This window comes from Mesoplodon bidens (genome assembly GCF_964165515.1).
Source record: "Mesoplodon bidens genome assembly, chromosome: 1".
NCBI lineage: Eukaryota > Metazoa > Chordata > Mammalia > Artiodactyla > Ziphiidae > Mesoplodon > Mesoplodon bidens.
Genome location: NC_138176.1, coordinates 39,715,224 through 39,742,147, shown reverse-complemented (window position 1 = coordinate 39,742,147; position 26,924 = coordinate 39,715,224). Strand labels below are relative to the sequence as shown.

The 26,924-nt window shown below is 34.4% G+C and overlaps 1 protein-coding gene across 1 annotated transcript in view; it reads left to right on the top strand.

Annotated features, from left to right (window-relative positions):
- PTEN (phosphatase and tensin homolog) overlaps window positions 1–26,924 on the top strand; it is a 94,715-nt gene that overhangs the window by 10,379 nt on the left and 57,412 nt on the right. The window contains exon 2 of the mRNA XM_081223530.1: window positions 16,089–16,173. Within this exon, the coding sequence (XP_081079656.1) occupies window positions 16,089–16,173 (85 nt within the window). The remainder of the gene's footprint in view (window positions 1–16,088; window positions 16,174–26,924) is intronic.

Below are 26,924 nucleotides of genomic sequence, written 5' to 3'. Positions count from 1 at the left end.
AAAGCTGTTTTTGTTACAGTCAGATGTGGTGAAGTTAAATCAGCTTATGTAAAATGGCAAATTTCTGACAAGTTATAAGAATTTCTCATATCTTTCCAGATGAAGTAGGGCCAACTCTAAGGTTCTCTGATGCATGTGTTACATTCTTTTCTAGACCCTAAATTTGCTATGTCAGCCTGTTGAATTAAAGTGCTTTATTTATCTACATTAAAAACTTGCGTTAGTGTGTGAAAGTTTTAGAAAAAAATTGGGATGGAGTTTTAGACTAGTCCAGAGATGAGAAGATGCCAAGGGGGTAGCTTAGTGGATTCTGAATTTTGTTTTGTTTTTAGGGCAGACAAACATAATTACGAAAGTGTTCTAGGAATTGATTGTTTGCTATGATTTTTTTCTGTTCACTTGATATTACAATTTACTTTGCCTCTCAACTTTGCACAGGCAGATTAAAATGTCAAGGCCTATTTTCAAAATCCTTATGAAATTTAAGTTTTGACTGTTATGATTCTTTGTGAAATTACAGGAGATAGAGATACTAATATTTTAAAACCAGGACTGCTAATCATGTGATAGCTTCACATTTATTAAGAAAAACAAGTAGCATTTATTATTGTAATTTAATTGAATAAATATGGTATTTATTTCAGTATATGAATAAAACACTCCATTTGCTTTACTATACTTAAGAATATTTCTTTTATAAAAACTAACTAAAAATTTTAAAAAATTACTCATTGTCCTACTTCTCTGAAACTTCATATTTCCATGTTAGCTTCTAGTTTTTGTTCATATGCATTTATTTTAAAATATAATTCATCATAGTGAACTTAAAGGTGTGTGTGCATTTTAACAATTTCCAAAGCACCTCATGATTACCTTAATTATTTTAAATGGCAAAGTCATCAGAAATATTTGTTTCTCTGTAGTTATACATTAAACATCTATCCAATGTTTGGCCAATTTTTTTTTCTGCCCTTTACAGATTTTCTTTAGTGTGGATTTAAGCAGACCTAAATATTAGAAAAGGTTTTCATGATTTTGATTCACAAAATCATAGTCTCTTACACAAAAAAATAGCTGAAGTTTGAAGTCTAGAAGCTTTTTTCCCCTTATTTACTTACAGTTATTGCATATTTAAAATTTTAAGCATATTTTAATTATGTAAAAGTGAGGCAAAATAAAATGTATCTAAACACTTTTGATCTGCCAAATTTTCTTTTGCTATTGAAGGAATAGTAATCCTGTTGTGTTGAAATTAAAGCGGATATAGAAGTAATTTGAATAAACTGTCACATCACTTTATACTAAAGTTGTTATAACCCTGTTGCTGTCCTCTCTTTAATCAGAAAGGGTATGACTTGTCATGATGTTACTGTTCTGTAGAGCATATTTTGAATGATACAGTTGATACTTGCTTAGTTGCCTTGGTGATAGTAATTGGTGATAGTGATTGATGCAGGTTTGATGTGCATTTGCATTTATAATCAATATTAATTTTTGTGGTAAAAAATTGCACTTGTTAGTGTATATCAAATTTTAATTTTAAGTATCAGTTACTAAAACATGGAAATAATTTTTTTTTTTTTTTTTTTTTTTGCGGTACGTGGGCCTCTCACTGTTGTGGCCTCTCCCGTTGCGGAGCACAGGCTCCGGACGTGCAGGCTCAGCGGCCATGGCTCATGGGCCCAGCCGCTCTGCGGCATGTGGGATCTTCCCAGACCGGGGCACGAACCCATGTCCCCTGCATCGGCAGGCGTACTCTCAACCACTGCGCCACCAGGGAAGCCCTGGAAATAATTTTAACCTTATTAGCTAAATGATAATTCTCAATGAATTTATTCATGTAGTTAGAAAAAAAAATATTGTGGAAGAAACAAACTTTTCTCTTTTTTAAACACAGTTACTTGTTAGAGTAACGTTTTTCCAAATGAGATAAAATTGTCTCAATTCTTAAACATAAGGAAATTTTAATCTAGGTGTGCTGTACCTTCTTGGGTGTTAATGAAAACATAATGAAGGCAAAAATGTTTTGTTTGTAAGTAAATATATGTATTTTTTTAAAACTCAAAAAGCAATCTAATATATGAATAGTTTTCATGGACTAGTGGTAGAAAATCTAAATAAAATAAATAACTTAGTATACGGAAAGTATATAATTTTTCATATCTAGGTTCTGTCCAGTGTGATCAAGTTTATATCTAATACTGTAAAATACACTAAGGTACTGGTTATTAAGGCTAGTTGGATTCTTTTTGATAATGAAAAGGTCACACAGATTGTGATTTTTGTATAGTGTCCAAAAAGTAAGGTTTGCCATCTGTTACACAAATATAGGAAAAAGTTAAGATAATCTAGTGATATAAGTGGTTTTGACACTTCTCTCTTTGGAATCATCTATTAATTACAATTTTTAAAAACTAATAGCAAATTTTAAGCTTTTGCAAAAATAAAACTTGATGGTTATGCCAGTGATACTAAATACAAAGATAGCGGTTGGAAACTAAAGATTATGTAACGAAAGTCTGGCTTTTAGTCATTTACTTTTAGAAGATGGTTTGGATATTTAAGTGGAAACATCGTGTTTTAACTTGAGGTATTAAGTTATACAAGATTTTGATACTGTAGTTATACAAGATTTTTAAACTGTAGTTTTCCTAAGAGTTGATATATAGGAATTCATTATTACAGAACTTAATCAGGGATCTGATTGAATAAGTATTCCTTAAAGATTTGCTTAAATATTTTTCAAGTTTTCTTCTTTCTTCTACCATAACTCACTTCTTGTCTGTATGCTAGTAAATGAGTTTCCCCTAAAATTTTGCTATTGCATTTTGAACCATTGCAGTAGTTGTTTCTATAATTTAATTTCTTTTCACCCCCAAGAATTTAATCTTGCCGAGTTGCAAGATAGAAGTTGCATAGAAGCATATTGGGCTTAATAGGATCTGATTAATTTTAATCTACTTTGTTTTATTTATTATGTTGACATTGTTTTTTTATTGAGAAGTTTGTTACCATGCCAAGGGATTAATATGATCAGATATAATATTTCAGTTTAGGTACCATTTTGAATTTATGTTCTCAAATTCAACTTTGTGTTCGGGGTTTCTATTTTCCATGTAAGAAACATCTTGCCAATTTCAGATTAATGTCTGATGAAAGTAGATTGTTTTACTAACATCAATTTATAGATTTTGTTCATTCCTGAATTGTAGGCCATGAACAGAATGTTGCCTTTGTGTACCTTTTTGGATAGATAGTGTGTACATAAATTATATCTCTTACATGAAGTGTGGTGCATGTGTAGGTGAGATTTTTTTTATCCAAGTACTAAAATACTTCACCTGTTCTGTTTACTTAATAGTATTTAAACGGTGTGAGGTGTTAAGAGCTCCTTTCCCCTCTTTTCATTTCTGTCCCTCCTGTCTAACTTGGTATTTTTGTTTTTCTGTATGTTAAACGTTATGTTTTTTTGTTTTGTTTTGTTTTTTTGTTTTTTTTGTGGTACACGGGCCTCTCACTGTTGTGGCCTCTCCCATTGCGGAGCACAGGCTCCGGACGCGCAGGCTCAGCGACCATGGCTCACGGGCCTAGCCGCTCCGCGGCATGTGGGATCTTCCGGGACCCTGGCACGAACCCGCGTCCCCTGCATCGGCAGGCAGACTGTCAAACACTGCACCACCAGGGAAGCCCCAAACGTTATGTTTTTAAAAGTTTATTTACTGGTTGAAAAAGTTAGTAACCCTTAAGTTAGTTTTTTCTTTAATGTTTCAGTCTAACTAGTTTCCAAGATTTTTACTGTGTTCTCCTTTGAATATGAAGATTCCACAACTAACCATAATCAGTAATTGTGTTTTCTCCCCCATTTGCAATATTGGATTCATACTAATAATGATATCCCTTGAAGAACATGCTGTCTAAAATTAAGTGTTATCAGTTCAAAGCAAGCAATGTACCTTATTCTCATTGCTGTTAGTATATTCTAAAATTGCATATTATTAAATCTTAAGATGAATTTTGACTAGTATTTTAGTATATATAATTTCAGATCTTTTGAATAATATACTTATTCAAGCAGTTATAAATTGATATAATGATTAAAATACCATCAGTGGGAATATGAATCATATTATACAGTAGTATTAGAACAAGGCACTTATCATAAAATCAGTAATATGATTCTTACCAATAGAGTAATGAATGCCAGTATGTGTGCCTTCCTATTTTAAAATCTATATGAATTTCTAGTTTATATTGTTCTTATCCAGATTAAAATACTGTACTTAGGCAAAACTTTTTGCTAATTGGGGGAAAAAGTAAGTCATTTCCAGATGATTTTCTGACTTAAGATATGGAATAAAGAGATTTGATTTTATAATATTAAAGTCAAATATAAAATGAAACAGCACACACTTGTTTGGAGCTTTTCTCCTTTAAAATGTTTCAAATTAACAGGACTTTCTTTGAAAAGTAAATTTGATTGTTAGAAGTAAATTTAAAAATCTTGCAGTTTTGGCTAAATTAATAGGAAAAAGAAAATCCACTTGTTGGAGACACATTTATATTAGAACTTTGCTTTCTTAATACCTTGTGTGTGTGTGGTAGTTTTTGAATGTTAGGAAATTTGTTCATGATTGTATCTAAAAGATCAATTCAGTTACAAATCTTGGAATCTTTTTGTTCCTTCCAGAATGCAGTTCGCTAATATTGAGTGAATTGGCACTAAACGTTACTAGGCCTTTGTTGTCAAACTACTGACAAATCCCTTGGCATCTTGTACCTTAACTCTTTGAACGTCTTTTTTCTGTAAAAGTTAATGGCCTTTTATCTTTTTGCATAGCTAAAGAGTAGCCAAAACTAATGTTTTAGGTAGTCACTTCTATTAAAATAAATGATAAAAGAATTGCTTTTATAATAGAATGATATTACAGAAGTAATTTATAAGTCTAACAATATTACAGCATAAAAGACACCCTCTTATGTACTTCAGAGTAATGATGGATTGATATAATTTTAACTTTTACAGTCTTTAATATGCTTTATTAAGATTTTATGGTAGAAAACTAATTAGAATTAACATTTGGCTTGGTTCAAGTATATAATGTGGATAAGTATGTCTAATGCATGTTGTTGAACTGATAATCTTTGAAAGTTGCTATGTGTTACAGCCATAATTTGTTTGATTTGTCATTGGTAGTCAATCTTGGATGTTTTTTAGTGGGAGCAACACTGTAGGGAGGCGGGTGTGTGTGTGTGTATTTTAACAGCAGCAGAGTTCTGAAACAGGAAATCAGTCTTATCGTATTCATCCAGAGACCTAGGAAGAAGGTAATTGTTTGGTATACTCGTTAAAACCAGTTAGTTGGGCAACTTAAATTTTTAGAGGTTCACAGATGTAGGCTTGAACAGTTGTGGATATATTATTTCATAATTAACAACTACTCCGGAGAAAAGTTGATTCAGTTAGTTGAGGGGACTAATAATCCCTCAGCTAATACACTAAAAAATTGTACTTTGGATTTTAGACTATTGCTTGCATTATCAGTGACTTGATATTTTTCCTTGGTTCTAATTTGATTAAATTTAAATAAATTTCAGTGCCTTGATTATTCCTTTAAAAAGAGTTTTTTAAAACTCAGTGTAATCAATATATCTAGCTTGAAATGTTTTCAAAATGATTCTTAAATTTGAACAATTTAATAGAAAAAAGTTACTTCTATTTCAGATATTTGTCACTGGAAATTATCTTTCCCTGTTTGTTAATGTACATATGAACATAATTAGATCCTTGTAATCAGTGTTTTCATACTGTTCCGTGTTCTCTTTTATCACAAATTTTTATCTGTCAATGGGTACTTATTTTAAAAGCTATATAGGTAATATTTCATCAGGCTAAATATCATGGTTTGCTAACAGCACTATTGTAAATATCTTTGTATAGTTTACTTTTTTTTCCTTGGTTTGTTTTTTTAGATTATATTGTTAGAGTGGGATTGTTGGAATAAAAGATACAGCAGTTTCATGGCTCTGTAGGTTGCAGATTTCTTTTTTTTTTTTAAGATGCTCATTCCTTTATTTATTTATTTTATTTATGTTTTTGGCTGCATTGGGTCTTCGTTGCTGCGCGCGGGCTTTCTCTAGTTGCAGCGAGTGGGGGCTACTCTTCCTTGCGGTACGCGGGCTTCTCATTGAGGTGGCTTCTTGTTGCGGAACACGGGCTCTAGGCACGTGGGCTTCAGTAGTTGTGGCTTCAGTAGTTGTGGCACGCGGGCTTCAGTAGTTGTGGCACGTGGGCTCTAGATCGCAGGCTCAATAGTTGTGGCGCACAGGCTTAGTTGCTCTGCAGCATGTGGGATCTTCCTGGATCAGGGCTGGAACCCTTGTCCCCAGCATTGGCAGGCGTATTCTTAACCACTGCGCCACCAGGGAAGTCACATGTTTGCAGGTTTCTTGCCAAACGAACCAGTATTGCTTCTAAGTGGAAGAATTACTAGCAATTCTTGATATTACCTTTGAAGAATGTAATTTGTCATTTAGAAAGTGAGATATTTTCAGTCAAGAAGAGTTGGTATAATAGAGAAACATCAAAGAAAGTTGTGAGGTTCAAATTGCTTGGAGAAGTAGAAAACTTTAGTAGAGTTCCTAAGTTATTTGGCAGTCAGTTTTCCTTTCTGGTTTGGCACTGCTAGCAAATAATTAAAAAGTGTTAAAAGGAACCTAAAATTTATGCTGAAGTGAATTTAAGTTAATATATTGGAATTCCTTTTATAATTTGTTTATGAAAACTGTCTTGAGTTGCCTTGTAATGAGACATTTAAACTAAAAAATAACAGGACATTTCTAACTTACGCAACCTCAAATAATAACAATCCCTTATTTACAATTGTAGACCCCTTTGCAGTTTTACAGATTTAAAGATATTTCCGATATCGCATTTGATCTTTGAAACAACCGGTGAAGAAGTTACAGCAAGTGTTATTATCATTGTTTTACAGAAAAAAAAAAAAATTTGAGGCTCAGAGATTAACTTAATCTGAAGTCTAGGCTTTTAAGTTGCAAAGCTAAGAATGGAATTCTGGTTTTCTATATTAAGTGACAGTATGCATTAAGTACTTAGCACAGGGCCTGTCATCTAGTAAATATTTCAGAGTTCTTGTGTCCTGTGTTGTTCCTGGAGATTTCTTTATTTTTTTAAATTTTTTTTGCAGTACGCCGGCCTCGCACTGTTGTGGCCTCTCCTGTGCTCCGGACACGCAGGCTCAGCGGCCATGGCTCACGGGCCCAGCCACTCGGTGGCATGTGGGATCTTCCCAGACCGGGGCACGAACCCGTGTCCCCTGCATCTGCAGGCGGGCTCTCAACCACTGCGCCACCAGGGAAGCCCTCTTCTTTATTCTTAAAATTCCCATCTTTTTGAGCATTCTTTCTCTTAATATTTCTGTAGTTCATGCTTTTGTATCTACATACCCTTTTCACTTTAGAAAATAAAATTTTAGGCTGCATTAATTTGGTCTGTACAGGGATGATTATATGATGTATATCAGGGCAGATGTTCTTAAATACTGAACAATTAACACTTTATCAACTGGGAAATTCAAGGAACTCCTATTTCTGCTTTCCTCCCAATAGAATCATCAGAAACCAGATCCAAACATTTAACACACTTATTAGGGAAAAATAAAATCTAGTTAAGAAATATGAAATCTTTTATTAAATGAGAAAGTCATAGAAGTCTATGAGCATGAGTGGTATTTAAAACATAATTTGATTATAAAAGTTGATAACGTGAATTAACTGTGACATACTTGGAAAGTATTTGTTAAATTTAAACCTGTTAAAATTTGTTGAAAGAAATGTAAAGCTGATGTAGTTTATGAATCTGTGGCTGAATTTCTTTTCCTCCCACCTGAGCCTTAAGTGTCTGTGAGTTGAAAGCACTGACAGAAATCAGGGGAAAAGCTCCAGAAATTCCTCGAAAATGAAATTAAATGGTGATGTCCTGGTATTTGCTAACGTGCTTTTGATTCTTGTTGTCTTCTCTTGTTAGTCTGATTTTATTCCTTTACTCCCACTGCCAGTTTAGCTCAGTGTTCCTCTTGTGAGCCAGGCAACTTGAGATTTGCTTTTTGAAACTTTTTGATCACTACCTCTCTAAAATCTGCATGTCACTTTTTATTTGACCTGTCATGTTCCACGTATGCTATAGCTTCACATTGTACAACTTTCAGTTAACTAGAATTCTAAAAATAGCTTTTATGTGGTCTGGAAATAATTTTCCTTAAAATAACTATGGCAGGAAAAATAAGTAATTATTGGTTTGTATACGAGCACTGCACTTCAGTTTATAAGTTAAGGGATAAGTATATTTGTATACTATACAGAGTACTACAGAGAAACTTTTCAGAACTGCTTTACTGTTAGTAATTATCATATTTATTTATTTTTAATTAATTAATTTTTGGCTGTGTTGGGTCTTCGTTGCTGCGCGTGGGCTTTCTCTAGGTGTGGTGAGAGGGCTTCTCATTGTCGTGGCTTCTCTTGTTGCAGAGCACGGGCTCTAGGCACACAAGCTTCAGTAGTTGTGGCACGTGGGCTCAGTAGTTGCGGCTTGTGGGCTCTAGAGCTCAGGCTCAGTAGTTGTGGCGCACGGGCTTAGTTGCTCCGTGGCATGTGGGATCTTCCCGGGCCAGGGCTCGAACCTGTGTCCCTTGCATTGGCAGGCAGATTCTTAACCACTGCACCATCAGGGAAGCCCCCAGTAATTATCATATTTAAAATAAGATTCACTCTGTGTCAGGAACACATTGTTATAAAATAAAGCTTAGGGAGCTATTTTTTCCCTCCCTTGTCATTTTAATAAAATGTGCAATAGAATGGAAAGTAGTAAAACAAAGTATCTTAGGGAGCTATTTTTGGTTGTTATCGTCTATTTGAAAATTCAAGGTAAATTTATAGTTTAAACCCCATTAATTTAGGCTCAAATAAATTTCTGAGATAAGGTAGACTCATGAGATCTCAAGTCACAAGTTTTTTGAAAGATGTTTTGTTAATTAGAGGTAACTTCGAACATATTTTTAGTGTTTTAAGTTATGCTTGGATGCTTAGAACAGCCAATAAAAATTATTTAACTCATAGTAGCCACATTATTTTATAATAGGTCATTTATATTATGGGTTGAATCAACTTCTGTGCACAGATTTTAAAACTTAACTTATTTATTCATTATTTTCTTTGGACAGTGTTCTGTGGTGTGAAGGGATTGTTGTAGCACTTGAATCAAACATGATATACTGTATATATATAAATTATCAGAACTCATAAACCAGTCACTTAAGATCTGTGTATTTAATTGTATGTAAATTATACCTCAATTAAAGGAAAACAAAACACATTTTAACATGTTTACTTGAAGGAGGGGGGAGTGGGGAAAGACTGTCCAGTGTATATCAGATCTCCTGTAGCTATGGTGGCATCCAACCTAGGCAAGATAGTACCATGTATGCATTTCTTACTCTCTCCTTATTGCATGTGCAGGAGCCACTGATGTGGGGAAAGAAGGCTTCTTTTTTTCCTTTCGGAGTTATATTTTGCACATGTTCTTAAGTTAAATAAAAAGGCAAATTGATATAGTAAAGATTTTAAAGAGTTAAAGATTCTGTTGGGTTTTGATGTTCTTTAGAAGGGTTAGGTTATTCAACAAGTCATTGTCATTGAAAACCAACCAAATAGCGGTGGGCTCTTAAGATCTGTGGTTATACCATTTGTTCATTTCATAGACATCACTGTGTTCTAGGCATTGTTCATATATTAAATCATGTAATCTTTATAACACCCATATATAATAGGTACTTTTATTAGCCCACTCTACTTATTATTCAAAATAATATCCAGTAAGTGCAAGTTAAGTCTATTCTGTATTAGAAGTCATATATATATATATATATATATATATATATATATATATATATATATATATTCCCCCCCCCTCAGTTATTCCTATTTGGTTTAAATTGTCTAAAAAGTATGTCATAAAAATTTTAATGGGAAGCAAAAAAAATCATATGTTAGAAAGGTTTTATTTATTGACATACTTCTTGGCATGAGAAATGTTTGCCTCAAAATTGAGCATTCATAAGTTGCTGACATCAGTTTTGGAAATACCAGTAGATTTTTGTATTTTTAGAAGTTTTTTAGTTTTAACGTGTGATTAGTAAATTACTTTCATTTGAATCTGCTTCCTTTGAAAATTTTATATTTTTATTATTGATTTGGAAGTATAGAAAATCTTAATCTTTTGAGGCAGAATGGTACAAAAAGCTTGGGCTTTAGAGTTACGTACATAATGGGTTTGAATTGTAACTAACTACTTGCTGGCTTTGGGACCAATCTTTTTGACCCTCAGTTTCATCATCTATGAAGTGGTAATGTTACTTCATAGGATTGTTAGGATTAAGTGAGAATGTATTTGGCATACTGTCTGGGACATGTTCTCTGTTTTTCTAATTTATGATGGATGCCAAAGTGTTGGGTAAAATCTCAAACTGTATGAATAAGGATGTTGGGAGTCTGAGGAAAAATGAAACCTTAAGAAGGCTAAATTCCTAGATTCTATTTAAAGGAAGGATTGGATTGTTGCTCTGCAAGAAACTCCCATGTTGATCCTGGCCTTTGACTCCTTATCTGTCTGATTGAATTGAACTTCCTGTCACAGCATCCTTAAAACCAGACCTAATCTTCTGTCAGTCCTGCCACCTTCTCCATAAAGCTTTGCATGTGAGCTATACTGGACTGCTCACTTTTTCTGGATATTTTATGTATTTCCATGTATCTGCTCTACCCTCTGTTTGAAATGTTGTAATTGTTCTTCTTCTGTTTACTGGTGTATGACCTATTTCTTAAGGATTATCTAACATACTACTACCTACTTTGTGAAGCTGTATGTCTGCCCCTACAGAATTAATCCCTCTTTCTCTAGCTCTTAAAATATCTTGATCTTATGTATACATAGTGGGGCCTTTGGCACAGTTGTATGTCTGTGCGTCTGTCTTCCCTGATAGAATAGGAACTCCTAGAGTGCTGTAATCTTTGCTTACTTAGTCTTATGTTCTCAGTGCCCCTTGCACAATGTTCAATGTGTTTTTGAATGTTCAAAATGTGTTTGGACATTATTATTAGTTGCTGACATCAGTTTTGGAAATCTGTAAATTCAGTCGGCCCCCTCCTAATTAAGTAAATAAAGGAGGGGGCTGACTGAATTTACTTTAATGAGTATATAACATCCCCAGTTATGTGTAGTTACTGTTAAGTATTTTTCTTAAGTAAGTTAACCAAGCCCTTTGCAACCTTATTTACTTTATTAGTTAGTATTCATAGTACAAGGATAAATTTGAGTTTAGTCCTTGTTAAAATGACAGCATTTCAAGGGGCTTTATATTTCTATGCTTTTCTTTCTTTTTAAATTTATTGAAGTACAGTGTTTCAGGAGTACAGCAAAGTGATTCGGTTTTATATATATATGATTATAAGAATATATATATTCTTTTCCATTATAGGTTATTCAAGGTGTTGAATATGATTCCCTGTGCTGTGCAGTAGGTCCTTGTTGTTTATCTATTTTATATATAGTAGTGTGTATCTGTTAATCCCAAATTCCTAATTTATCCCTCCCCCCACTTCTATGCTTTTCTGTAAGGCTAGAATCTTACTAGCATTCTCACAGAAATTAATGGTTAGGTAAGTTTGTTAGTAGTAATAAAAGTTTTTTTACATAAAAAATTTTCTGTTGCATTGCTCAGAAACACTTGGCATTATTTCAGTTTATATTTTTTACTAAAATGTCTTTATAGTTTTTGAGGTAGGAATTCCAGATTTGTGGCAGCTGCCACTGCTTTGGGTTCCCTACTGCTGCCTCATTTTCTTGACTGCTATTTCCCATTTTCTTATGTTTCTACTCTATAAGACAGAGTTAAAAAGTAAAGATTCATTTTCAGGAATTGTACTGCTTAGGCTTGATTTGAGCCTCTGTTCTGTTTTGTGTGTGTGTGTGTGTGTGGTACGCGGGCCTCTCACTGTTGTGGCCTCTCCCGTTGCGGAGCACAGCCTCCGGACACGCAGGCTCAGCGACTGTGGCTCATGGGCCCAGCCACTCCGCGGCATGTGGGATCTTCCTGGACCGGGGCATGGACCCACGTCCCCTGCATCGGCAGGCGGACCACTACGGCACCAGGGAAGCCCTGTTCTGGGTGTGTGTGTGTGTGTGTGTGTGTGTACAATATGCTAAAACATTTTGATAGTTAAATAAGAGCTACATTTTTAAGTGGGGCTGCTTTCTTATGTGAGAATAATAGATGACAGCTAATAATCGTGATGTTAAAAATGTTAATCCTAATGGTTTTCTTTTGGAGTCTTTATAGTAGAAGAACCCTTTGAGGTTGAGGGTGAATTTATGTATTCTTGAAGTGACAAAAATTGTTCCTGGCCCATAGTAAAAGCTATTTAAGTCTTAGATACTTTTATTATTATACTTTTTTTTTAAAGAAATTCAGCATTTTTAAAAACTACATACAAAGCTGATTGTAAGTCATATAGGGCAAGAGAGTATTTTGTCAAGACACTTAGTAAATAGATTTGGAGATAATTATAAAACAAACATAATTTTTAAAACCCATTATAGAAATAGTACAGGTGCATCATACCAAAAATACAGAACACAAAACAAGCAAAAATGGGGCTTCCCTGGTGGCGCAGTGGTTGAGAGTCCACCTGCTTATTCAGGGGACACAGGTTTGTGCCCCGGTCCAGGAAGATCCCACATGCAGTGGAGCGGCTGGGCCCGTGAGCCATGGCCACTGAGCCTGCGCGTCCAGAGCCTGTGCTCCGCAACGGGAGGGGCCGCAACAGTGAGAGGCCCGCGTACTGCAAAAAAAAAGCAAAAATGAGAAAAAATATATGTTCTTACCATCTAGAGATTATTACTTTTAGTACTTTAGTTGTAATCTTTTTGTCTACATATTTTAATTTAATTAAGTATACAGGTATACTGTATATGTTTTCTTTTATCAAAATGGTGTCACACTGTACCTTCTCTCTTGAAACCTTTTTTTCAGTCAATAATGTCTACTATTCCATTTCTGTAAATTTTCATCTCAGCCAATCCTCGGATCATATTAAAATTTCTAAAAATGTCATTAATGGCTGGTTTGTCTAAAACAGTAACCAGAACAGGATTGTACCAGTGAACTTGACTGTTAGAACCCTTATGTCTTTCTAAATCAAGGATAGCTACCCATCCCTCTCCTCCTCCCCTTTTAAAATGATATTTGACTTTTTAAAAAGATAATTTGACAGAGACTGCATCATGTCCTGCAGACCTTTTGAATTTGTCCAGTTTATGCTCATAATGTCATTTAGCTTGTTCTATCTCATATAGTGTCTCTAAGTTAAAATTTATATCTCTAAGTGCTTGGTGGATTTGCAGGTTGAAGATGATTTGGCTATCATAGATGATGCTGTGTTCTTCATATTGCAGCACATCAAAAGTTATGTGATCTCTACTTAATTTCCTTGGTAATGCTGAGATTGACCACTGAAATTGGGTGATGACAGTCTTTTCTGCCCATTATTCAATTATATTTGTCTTCTTACATTGGAAGATATTTTGTGCAGTGTTACTCTGGCTCTGTACGGAAGTTCAGTTCCTCATTATCCACTCACCTATTGGTTTAGCACCATTTGTTGATCCTTGCCTAAATCAGTAATTTTATTAGAGCTTGCAAAGTTTGATTTTCCTAATTCTGTCTTTTTATGTTTATTAACTGGTATTTTCTGTTGTGTTTGCTTTATGAAATGGAGTTATTTGCTTTCCCTGAAATAGAGTTCCTACAGGAAAAGTAGGATAAATCCTTAATCTCCCCCTTCACCAATTTCAAAGTAAAGAACTATTCCAATAGCCACTTTTATCAAAAGTTATAAATGAAAATAATTTTTTGTTTAGTTGCTCTAACTTTTTCTGTTTTGAGTATCTTTATAGACTCACGGATTTTCATTTTATTCAGGATTCTTTAATTTACTACCATTTAAATTTTTTCTTTGATACTCAGTTTGTCACACATTTAGCCATTGTGATATCCTTCATGCTAACTCCTTTGTCTGTTTGATATAGACCACTAATCTCTGTATGCCTTCCTGCTTTTTGGCACAGAAAGATATCCCAGGCTTACCTTGTACCTTCCCTGCCCCAGATCTGACATCAACCAGTTTTCCAAGGAGTTGGTACCCTTTAGTGTATTATGATATTAGGGATGAAATCGGGTTCTAGAAGTGTTTACTATTGCTAAGGTGACATACTTTTAGGCCATTTCTTTGAAAAGACCTAAACAATATAGAGTTCTACAAACATGAGTTCACGTTAATATTTTCAGTTATTACTTGAGTTCTTGATTTTATAATGGTATCTCTTTTCTCTTACAGTAATAATCATGAATCTTCAAGTCATTAACATAACTTCATTGTTTTTTCCTATAATATAAGGAAAAAATTTGAAGGTATCAATACTGATATTATTAGAAATAAACTATTGGAAGAAGTTTAAAATTTCTTTGTAGCTCTCTTCCTTCTTAGAATACTTCCTGCCCAGAAGTACAGTAAAATTAGTGTCCAAATAGCCCTTGAAATAAATCCTTTCTCCTGGTTACCAATTTGATATTTAATCAGATTTATTTGTTTCAATGTGTGCTTCCCTCTTTCCCCTCCCCTTCTCTATGAAGCAGCCATTTTTGTTAGTTTCTCAGTTATCTGTGTGTGTGGGGGGGTTTCAAATTCAAACAAAAATATGTGTAAATATTTCTTTTATAAAATATCTCTTTTATACAAAAGGTAACATACTATATACTCTGTTGTGCACATATTTTTCTTAAAATATTCTGTAGATCTGTCCAAGCAGTACTAGTAATCATAAAGGTAGAACATATAGTAATATAATCTTTTCTTAAATTATAATGATATATCAAAATGAAAGCTTTTAGTAATTTAATAGTTATTTTTAGATTGAAAATAATACTGAAATAAGGCTCAATAGTGTGAATGCAGCGGAAATAAAGAAACAAGATCTTTAAAAGGGCACTGGATTTGGTGAATTTTGAATTGTATTTGGAAGATGAATGGGTCCAAGTAGGTGGGCATAGAGCTTTAGAGATGGTCTTGAGTGGCTTAAGGCAGATTAGCTTGGCTGGTTTCTGTGTCAGAAAATCATGAGATTAGAGAGGGTTGATAGAGCTCAAGAAATGAGAGCTAGTATGATGGACAAAATGCATAGAAATGTAGATTATTGGTGCTTTTTTATGGTTAATCTGATACAAATTTTTGAGGGTAGAAGTTTGTTTTATGCAACTGTAGTATATAACATAAGTTAATAGAATGGGCATGCTAAATATTGATTACCTTGTTTGGAAATGAGAATAAGTTTCTACCTCAATTCAGCATTATCAAGTCATAAATACCAAGGGCTAGAAGAGATCATAGTGGTCTTCTCAACCTAACTGTTGTGTAGAATAGGAAAGGTTGAGTTGTCCAATTTATACAACTGATTAGAGGCATAACCAGTTCTTAAACCTGACTTTCTAACTCTTAATTGTATCTACTTTTCTCTATACTGTAGTACCTTTTACAACCATGAAAAATGAGAAGTTGTACAGCTGTTTTTTGTTTTGTTTTTATTTTGAGTTTTGGGTTTTGTCCCGATACTTTAGGACTGTAAATATGGAAGTTACCTTTTACCTTAGGTGCATTCTAAATATATTGAGTAGAAGGATTTAAAAATTGTTTTGTCATATAATTGTTTTGAGGGTCTTTTTTGGGGTCGGTATTTCTTAATTACCTGTATTTCTTAATTACACATAATGGCTTATAAGTAAATACATTTGACAATCTTTTATTAGCGTAGCTTGTAGTGGGGAGAGGTTCTTTTTATAATCAGCTAATGTTTTAAAACATGTACATGTAGTTTGCATTGTTGTGTATTTCAATCAGCTAATGTTTTAAAATGTGTACCTGTAATTTGCATTGTTGCATATTTCCTTAACTTAAGTACTCAGATATTTATCCAAACATTATTGCTATGGGGTTTCCTGCAGAAAGACTTGAAGGCGTATACAGGAACAATATTGATGATGTAGTAAGGTAAGAACTCTTTAATTTTCTGTTTCAAATATTGATGTATATTCGTGTTGTATTTTCATTTAGAAAAGATTTCTAAACCACAGAAAAAGATGTACATTGTGATGTAAACTTTATTTTTATTATGTTGGTGACCTATAACTGCTTTTTTCTTGCTTCACGTACCAACTTGGCCTCAATGGGATAAAACTCATTTGATAAGAACTGACCTTTTACATAATCAGGTGTATGTGATATGATTTCATGGACTCCATAAAATGCCCCTCACCAGTTTAATGTCTGGATTCCATTACACTGTGATTTTTGTCTTTTATTTCACAATTGGGTATTATCCTAAAAATCCTGAGTGGATTTATTCACTTAAATTTATTTATGCTAAGGTGTAGGTACCTGGTACCATGTAATTTTACATAGAGCAGTTTATAATGGGGCGTAAGTGTACCAAGGACCTGAAGAATTCTTTGGTACAGGGGATCTAGAAAGGAGTTGCTGGGCATACCAAAGCCTAAGTGTTTGCGTTACAATTTTGCATAATTTTCTAAGTGTAATTATTATTCAGTTCTGAACAGTAGTTCTCAAGGCTCATTTAAATAATTTTAAATACATTTATGACCTAAGAGTATATAATATATTTTATGTCTGCTATGTAAATAGTCATTATGTTTTCTAATTTCAGAGCAAAAAATCTGTGTATAAATAAATTAACTGTAAAATGTCAGTAGGAACTTTAATTGGCTTTTAAAAGTTAAAATTTTGGATTATTCCCTGTACTCTCAGAAGTATCTTTTTTGGAGACTTTCAATTTAAATATTTGGTGGTTATGAGAATTAAATGTTATAATGTGCAGGAAAACACTTTGTAAAGCTTTTTGCAAATGTAGAATCCTTAAATAGTTGTCTTAGTATATAAGACTATCTGTACTCTCACATGAGTTAGCCATAGTTGTTTTACTAAGTGGTTAACTTTTAGCAATTTGCTTTGAGCCAGAGTATATTTACATTTTTGCAGTATTGAGTTGTATCCAATTGGATTTTTGTAATGTGTTCAGAATTAAATTTCAGTATCTACAAAAAACTCCCAGCGTTCTTTGTAGTTTCTGTTACGGTTATAGATGGTACATGAGGCTGTCAAAGGAACTATTTAAGAACTTGAAAATAGGAAATGAATTTGCCTTCTCATAGTTGGGCAGGACACAGTGGAAGAACGTTTAATATCGCAGATCCATGGGAGCAACAGCTTGATATGGCTTAGTCAGTGATAATACCCATCTACAGAAAATGCAGTGAATGATAGAAAAAGGAATAAGAGAAGTAAAGTTTGACTCAAGAGATGGAGAATCTGGGAAATGAGTGCAGTCATCCAACATGTGTTTGCTGCTGTGGTGCTGGAGTGTTTATCAGGCCTCTTTATGGCCTAGATGAAACATCTCTGAAATCTGTCTACTTCATATTACTATAATTCTGTATTCAACCAAGTCAGATTAATACTTACACTGAAAAGGAGTATGAGTACTCTGAGCAGAGGACGTGTTTTCTGATCACTGTAAGGATATCCTTGTGATAAATTATCCTAATTTTTACATTGTTCTCTTCTGAATGTGAATTAGTCTCTTTTGACTGAATTTACTGAGGCTGATTGATCATGTTTCAGGTTACTGATAAAGTCCAGTTTCTGGTTCTGTAGGTATGATTATCGGATCTTAGGTTGTAATAACGTCATCAAGCAACTACTATGCTGGGAAGTATTTTGATCTGTCATCTTCTGACTTCATAACCTCTGCCTTTATGCCTCTGAATTAAGATTCACACATTTAGCTTGTAATCAGGAACAAAGGTTGAAATTTATTCTATCTTCTTTAAAGTTTATTTTATCTAGCTTTTGACTTTTTCAAATGTCACTCTTGAAAAAAGTTTTATGTGTATGGATTGTTATTAAGCCAGTGGTTACTTTAGCCAACTGATCTTATCACCCCAGTGATAATGGTAATAACACATAAAAATGAAAAATTATCAACTGAACATAATAGCTATGCTGTGCTTGTTTTGTTTTTGTTTGTTTGTTTTGGATTGGTGGATAAATGGCCAGTAAGGCTCTGTTGGCCTCAGTTACCCGCCCCCCTTAGTTTATGAGAAAGGATGAACAGTGACCAGGAAGGAAGATGTAGTTTTTTTTTTGTTTTTTTTTTTTTTTTTTGTGGTATGCGGGCCTCTCACTGTTGTGGCCTCTCCCGTTGCGGAGCACAGGCTCCGGACGCGCAGGCTCAGCGGCCATGGCTCACGGGCCCAGCCACTCCGCGGCATGTGGGATCCTCCCGGACCGGGGCACGAACCCATGTCCCCTGCCTCGGCAGGCGGACTCTCAACCACTGCGCCACCAGGGAAGCCCTGTAGTTTTTCCTATGAAGTAAAATGAAAGTAAATAATTCCTAAGTAGATTGCGTGTTAGGATTAACCTCTCCATGGAAATGACTGTCTCTAGTTCCTAAATAATTGATTTCCTTGAATGGCTTACACTATATTGGAGACACTAGTACTAATCACTAATGATTCCTTTTTGGTTCAAAGATGATAACATCTCAGTGAAAAATGTCTTTATTTTCTTATATCTTTTCTGTTAACAAAAAGAAAACACTGGGATATAGACATTGGGATGTCTAAAGAATACTTAAAATTACCTTTTCTTCTCTAATTCCATATTTTCCCTATGATTTTCTCCCCAAGCAGGAAATATTGTACAGAATTCAGACTTGGTTGTTGCTGTACGTCATTGCTTTGAGTAAAATCAAATCAAATTACAAATATCTTCATGCTTAAATTATTTAACCGTTTAGGGATATGGTTTATTATAACAACATGAGATTTTATACTTGAGGTACTCAAAGTAATACTTCTGTGACAAATATTTAACCTCTCCTTTTGAAGTTACCTCCTGGGATCAGGAATTTAATGTAAAAAATAAGAAGAGAGAGGTGAAAAAGTGAACCAAGTTGAAATTTCTTACTATCTTAACTGCAGATGTTTTCTTTAATAAGCGATCAGAATTGACAGGGCAGGACAGGGTCATTTCATAGAAGGGAAGTTGAAGAACTAGCTCTTCCCAGATTTTTTTTTCTTCTTAATACTGCCTTCTCTACCCTTTTTTTCTTGCCACTAAACTCTTGCTGTGACCAGCTGGTAATATGAAACAATGTTTTATTCAGGTGATTGATTATTCTTTGATATGTATATTAATCTTGTGTGTGTGTGTGTGTGTGTGTGTGTGTATATTAATCTTATCCCTCAGGCTAATATTGAAGTTATCTAATTTACATGTTATCTGGTATAACTCTAGGCAATCTTTAACAAAATTGATGCTTCATATGTTTAACAGACATAGCTTGAGAACTGTTCTGTACCTAATAAATCAGGAAAGTTTAGGTTTAATAGAGGTGAACTGGCTTTCTTACTGCAGAACCTTTAATGTGCTATTACTCATTGTAAATCTTCCAAGAGTGAAATTTTAATATGTTACTTTCCTTTTTCTTTTCTTTCCATTTCTCTTCCTCTCCCTCCTTTCTCCCTTCTCTCTCTCTTTTCTTTTGTAGTGTAGTAAATAGCATCTCTCTAGCGCTAATAGTGTTCCATGGAGCACAATTTGGGAAATGTTGAAAATGAAAAAAGATGTATATAACAATATTTTCCTCTAGTTTGTCAGTAGGAAATAATTTACTTCCTCCTCTTTTACTGGAAAGATTTTAGATGTGGGAAGATTTCTGTATTTATTATGAGGAAATGCTTAGAGCTCAGTCTCCTGATATATAGTGATTTTTGAAAAAAGCCTTTATTCATTGTCTTGTATACTATCAGCTTTTTTACCCATATATAAGTAGCTGTATTATAGATTCAAAAGTCCATCTTCCCCTTTCCTGTTTTATACATTTTCTTCCCGAAGAAAATTTTCAAATATTCTCTTAATCACATGCTGATCTCTCAATCAACCTTAATTGTATGTTGATTTTCAATAAAAAAGGTGTTTGTCATCTCAGCATTACCATTATTGGTTGTTCAGTTAAAAAGAGTTGAAAAGAGATTACTTAGAGGAAAGCTTCAAAATAATTTAAAGGAAAGGATATCAATTCCCTCTCCCTTTCCAGCAGCTTTCGACTTCTTCCCTCATATTGCCTCTCTGTTTCCTGCTTCCTTTTTTTAATTGAGGTGTAAATCCCATAACATAAAATTAACCACTTTAAAGCATACAATTCACTTACATTTAGTACCCTCACAATGTTTTGCAACCACCAACTTTGTCAAGTTCCAAAACATTTTTTATCACCCCAGAAGAAAACCCTGTCCCCATTTGCTGCCTCCCATTTCTTTTGTTAGTCTTTTTTTTTTTTTTTTGGCGGTACACTGGCCTCTCAGTGTTGTGGCTTCTCCCGTTGCGGAGCACAGGCTCCAGACGCGCAGGCTCAGCGGCCATGGCTCACGGGCCCAGCTGCTCCACGCGTGTGGGATCTTCCCGGACCGGGGCACGAACCTGTGTCCCCTGCATCGGCAGGTGGACTCTCAACCACTGCGCCACCAGGGAAGCCCTATTAGTCTTATTCTTTACAAATAGTGAAGCCATGAAGGATTTGACAATGATTAAATTATCTGCACCAATTCAATTTTTGATATTTTAATAATAGGTAACATTTATTTACATTTATTATATACATGTGTTACTGTTGTATAAGCAGTTTACATGAGTCATCTTATTAAATTGCTACAATAAAGCGATCCCCATTTCATAGATGGTTTAAAAGAAGCTAACTTCCCCAAGTGCCACAGCTGGTAAGAACTGAGGCTGAGGATTGAGTCCAGGTCTGTCAGATTCCAAAGCTGATTTCCTTAATAACCATAGAATCCTGTATATCAGAGGACAAAAACTGTAAACTCTTGGGCTCATCTAGCTTGTTGATGTCCTTTGTTTGGCCTAACACAGTGCTGGTCCCCACACAGTGTGGGAAATCATCAAAGAAAATCGTTTCTGGTATTATACCAGACGTTTCTTTAGGATTTGAGTCTCCAGATTGAAAAGATCTATATAGTGCCAAGCACAATAAGTGAAAACAGGCCAATACAAGACAAATTATTTTGAAATTTAAAATACCAAGAATAATGAGAATTCCTCAAAAGATTTCAGGATCATTTAGAAAGGATTAGGAATATCAGTGGCATCTAACTTCTCAGCAGTAGAATTAAAGATAGAAGATGGAGGAACAGCACTTCAAATGTTCTACAGTCAGCCTAGAATTCTGTATCTAGCCAAACCATCAATCAAGTGCAAGAGTAGGAAAAAAAAGACACTCAAGGACTAAAAACAATTTGTCCTTGTAACATATCTTAGGAGATTATTAGAAGATGTTCCCTAGCAAAACAGGGAAATAAACCATGAAAGAAAAGAAAAGGGCTTCGATAAGCAGAGAATACAACTGAGAAACAACAAAGGAAAGTCCCAGGGTGACAACGGTGCCACAAAGCTGAAGAGTAATCAGTAGTGATTAGAGCAGTAGGACAGAGGGCTTCAGGGAAATAAATTATATGTGGATATTGAAGTATTTGGGAGAAAATATAATAGAGTCTTAGGAAATTAGGTGAGTTAGAAACAGGAAGAAATTTAAATTTAATATCTGTTGATTTATTTAACCCAAAATTGTGATGTTACCATTTGAAGGGGATTAAGAGAAGTGAAATATTTGTGTTGGGGGTACTACTGGTTTTGTAAGCCTCCTCTAACATGGCAGAAAATATGCAGGTAATTGATAAATCTACAAAAAGCATTATTACGTATATTATATAGAAATGCTGAATTAAATACCAGGAAAAGGAATTCCAGTACTTGAGGGTAGTTGTTTTGGGGGGAAAAATATGGGTTTGAGGATGAAAAGAGATGGAGATGAGTAATTTTTTTTATTGTGGTATAATATATACAAGGTAATTTCATTTTAACCATTTTTAAGTGTACAGTTTCAGTAACATTAAGTATATTCACATCCTTGTGCAACTATCACCACTATCCATCTCTAAAACTATTTTATCATTCCATACTGAAATGTTGTACTCTTCAAACAGTAACTCCCCATTCCCCCTACTCCCAGCCCCTGGAAACCACTGTTGTATTTTCTGTTTCTATATGTTTGACCATTCTAGGTACCTTACATAAGTGAAGTCATTTAATATTTATCTTTTTGTGACTTATTTCACTTATTGTAATGTCTTTAAGGTTCACCATATTGTGGTATGTGTCATTGTATGTATATACCACAATCTATTTATCCATTCATCTGTTGATGGACACTTGGGTTGCTTCCACCTTTTGACTATTGTAGATAATGTTGGTATGAACATGGGTGTACCAGTATGTGTTCAAGTCTCTGCTTTGAATTTGTTTAGGTATATACCCAGAAGTGGAATTGCTGGGTCAAATGGTCATTCCATGCTTACTTTTTTGAGGAACTATCATATTGTTTTCTACTGTGGCTGTATCATTTTACATTCCTACCAGCAATGTACAGATGTTCCGATTTCTCCACATTCTCGTTGCCAACACTGATATTTTCTGGGCTTTCTGGGGTTTTTTTGTTTGTTTGGTTGGTTTTTTTGGATGATAGCCATCCTAATGGATATAAAGTGGTATCTCATTGTAGTTTTGATTTGCATTTCCTTAATGATAAATGATGTTGAGCATCTTTTCATGTGCTTATTGACCGTTTGTGTGTCTTCTTTGGAGACACAACTATTATATTTTCTTTGGAGATATATCTATTTAAGTCCTTTGCCTGTTCATGTATTGGATGGTTTGTTTTTTTGTGGTTGAGTTTTATATATTCTGGATATTAATCCTTTATTAGATATGTGATTTGCAAATATTTTCTTCCATCCTATGGGTTGCCTTTTTGCTATGTTGCTTTTGTCTTTGATACATAAAAGTTTCAAATTTTGATGCAGTTCAGTGTATCTGTTTTTTGTTGCCTGTGTCTTTGGTGTTGCATCCAAGAAATCATTGCTAAATCCAATGTCATGAGCTTTCCCCCTGTCTTTCCTTTTAAGAGTTTTGTAGTTTTAGGTCTTTAATTTAGGTCTTTGATCAATTTTGAGTTAATTTTTGTATATGATGTAAGATAAAAGTCCAACTTAATGCTTTGGCAAGTGGATATCCACGTTTCCCAGCACCATTTATTGAAAGGACTCTCCTTTCTCTATTGAATAATTTTGGCACACTAATCAAAAATCATTTGACCATATATACAAGGTTTTATTTCTGAGCTCTCTATTCTATTCCATTGGTGTATGTCTGTCTTTATGCCAGTACCATACATTGTAGCTTTGTACAAAGTAAATTTTGAAATCAGGAATTGTGAGTCCTACAATGTTGTTCTTCTATTTCAAGGTTGTTTTGATGATTTAGGGTCCTGTGAGAGTCCATATGAATTTTAGGATGGAATTTTCTATTCATGCAAAAGAAAATAGTTGTTGAGATTTTGCTAGGAATTGCATTAGTATGGTATTGAAATCTTAACGATATCAAGTCTTCTAATCCAGGAACATGCAATATCTTTCTGTTTATTTAGGTCTTCTTTAATTTTTTTTCAACAGTGTTTTGTAGCTTTTTGTGTACAAGCATTTCACCTCCTTGCTTAAGATAATTCCTAGATATTTTATTCTTTTTGATGCTATCGTAAATAGAATTGTTTTCTTAATTTTCCTTTTTGGATTGTTCATTGTTATTGTATAAAAATGCAACTGATTTTTGCATGTTAATTTTGTATGCTGCTACTTTGATGAATTTGTTTATTCTAACAATTTTTTTGTGGCATCTTAAAAGTTTTCTATATATAAGATCATGTCATCTGCAAACATAATTTTACTTCTTTCTTTCTAATTTGGATGCCTTTTTTTCTTCTTCTTGCCTAATTACTCTGGCTTGAACATTCAGTACTATGTTTGGATGGAAGTGGCGAAAACAGGCCTCCTGCCTTGTTATTTACTTTAGAGGAAAAACTTTGTCTTTTACCATAGCATATCATATTAGCTGTGGAGTGTTGTTGTTTTTTTTTAATAGACTTCATTTTTTAGAGCCATATTACATTCGCAGCTATATTGAGCAGAAGGTACAGAGATTTCCCATATACCCCCTGCTATTCATGCATAGCTTCTTCATTATCGATGTCCCCAACCAGAGTGGTACGTTTGTTTTAATTGATGAACCTACATTGACACATCTTTATCATGTGAAGTCCATAGTTTACATTAGGGCTTGCTCTTGGTATTGTACAGTCTGTGGCTATGGACAAATTTATCATTATAAATATATATCCACTATTATAGTATCATACAGAGTAGTTTTACTGCCCTAAAAGTGGTCTGTGCTTTGCCTATTCATCCCTCTTTCTCCCCAGCCTCTGGCAACCACTGATGTTTTTACAGTCTCCACTGTAAAGCTTCTGTTTGACTTTTCCAGAATGTAGTATAGGTAGAATTATCCAGTATGTAGCATACAGAAACTCTCTTCCTATTCAATATGGCAGTATATTGAAGACTCCACAGCACACTGTGTACAAGTACTTTGGGGAAACAGTTGGTGGTTTCTTACAAAACCATACCTACTCCATACAGTCAAGCAATGCACCCCTTTGGCTGTTTACCCAAAGGAGTTGAAGACTAATGTTACACAGAAAGACTTAGTGTTCATCCTTTTCATGGATGTCATACTTCTTAAATGTCTGGCTCCCAAAAGAAGAAAAGGGGAAAAAAAATAGGCTCTGGATCTCTAAATCCCCTGGAAGCCATTTCAGTTGTTGGGGATTGCAACAATGGCAGCCGCTTCTGTGTCTGCACATCCATAATCGTAATCAGAAGCAGCAGTCAAGGATCAAGACACAGATCTCTGATATTTGGAGGACAAGTCCCACAAGATCCATCAGGCTACTCTAGGAATACATCCATGGCTGCCTGCTGGGAGGGGACGAGGGGTGGATAGCTGCTACCACACCAATAGTTGAAATTGAAATTAATTGTGATTTACTGTCCAGGCCTGTCCAGGCCTTCTTCTGGAAGCTGCAAGCTTTTGAATAGACTCCAGAGTTCCAAAATAGTTACATCAGACAGATTATGCCAGGACAATTTTTGTCTAGGTGGGGAGATGCATTCCTAGTGCTTCCTATTCTGCCATCTTCCCTCAAGTAATTTTTTATTACAAACGTTTTATATCTTTTGGAATATATATGTTTATATATTATTTTGACAAAAATAATTTTAAAAATTTTGCACATTGGAAGCTTATTGAGAACTATCTCATAGGAATTCTTTGAGGAAAGGAAAGACTTAAAAAATAAGACAGTGTTTATTCTCACAACTGTCTTTAATGAATTCAGATTTTATATATATCTGAAATTATTTAAAATAAGGTATAGAAATTAGAGAGATTTGAATTCAAGATTTTTTAAGTTTTGAGGGTATTACCTCTCTGCTCTTGTCTAAGTTCTTATTCTCAACTTTCCAAGTATCCACAGTTAAATTTTCCCATTTCCCTTTGGAAAGTGTTGTTTTCTTGCTTTTTTTCCGCCTTTCCATTGTATCAGACTTATAAGGCAATGAGCCAATTGTGGGCATGAAATCCTTGGGAGGAGAGAGGAGGAAGTGGGAGGGGCAGTCATGCTGAATGTTTCCCTAAGTAATATTCAAGTTCTTTGAGAGAACTTACCCTCCCTCCTTTAAAAAAAAATGCTGTGATGTTTTCTTTTAAATAGATTGTTTACTCTCCTGCCTGTCTCACTGTTGCCCGCAGTGCTAGATAAGAAATTACAGTAAAGTTCAGATATTAAAGGGAGCACACAAAAAAGTATGTGTATGATTTCACCAACCCTCATTAAAAAAAAAAAAAAAAGAAAACTATAGGAAAATAAAAGAAAGAAGTCAGGGTTCTTGGTTGCACATGACACAAAGTAACTCTAATTTAACTTAATTAGAAGGCAATTTTTTGAAAAATATTAGATAGCTCATAGCTAGAGAACCACCAGGCTTTGAAGATTTTCAGAAGCTAAGAGAAGCAGGGCATAGTCAAGAGGTTATAATAAGAGTATCCTATGCTGAGGACATTGCTGCTTGGATATTTGCTGTCCCAGATACTGCCACCATGACTGGATATTGGTGACTGTGCTCATAAACTTTAAGTTCCTCTGGAGATCTCTCTGAATAATCTCTGACTCCTCCACACCTTGCTCTCACTACCTGGGATTCAGTGTTCAGAACACGAGGACCTAACTGATCTTAGACCTTGTACATGTGATGCGAGAAAGATAAGGAAGGGTGTATTTGCTTCTCATCTCTTGAAATTCTCCAAAATGGAATGGTTTTGGATGCTCAGCAGCCTAGAGATGGCAAATATCCACTACAGATTTCTCCTATTTTACACGTCCCATCCTCAGACCGTCTTCCCAAAGATATCTACAATTAAAAGTTTCACATATTCTTTAAAAAAAATTGTTTTCATCTTATACTCACTTTTTAAAGAATTACAAATGAGAACATACTGCATATTCCTTTTTCATTTAACATACTTAGGAATTTTCCATATTGGTGTGGAGATATAATTGATTCTTTTATTGGTTGTCTTTTATTCCATTTTATGATCATACCATAATAAAGAGCCTTCCCAGATACATTTTTTAGGGTATTTCCAGTTATTGCTATTGAAAACAGTGCTCTAATGAAAAGCTTCACACATTTATCTTG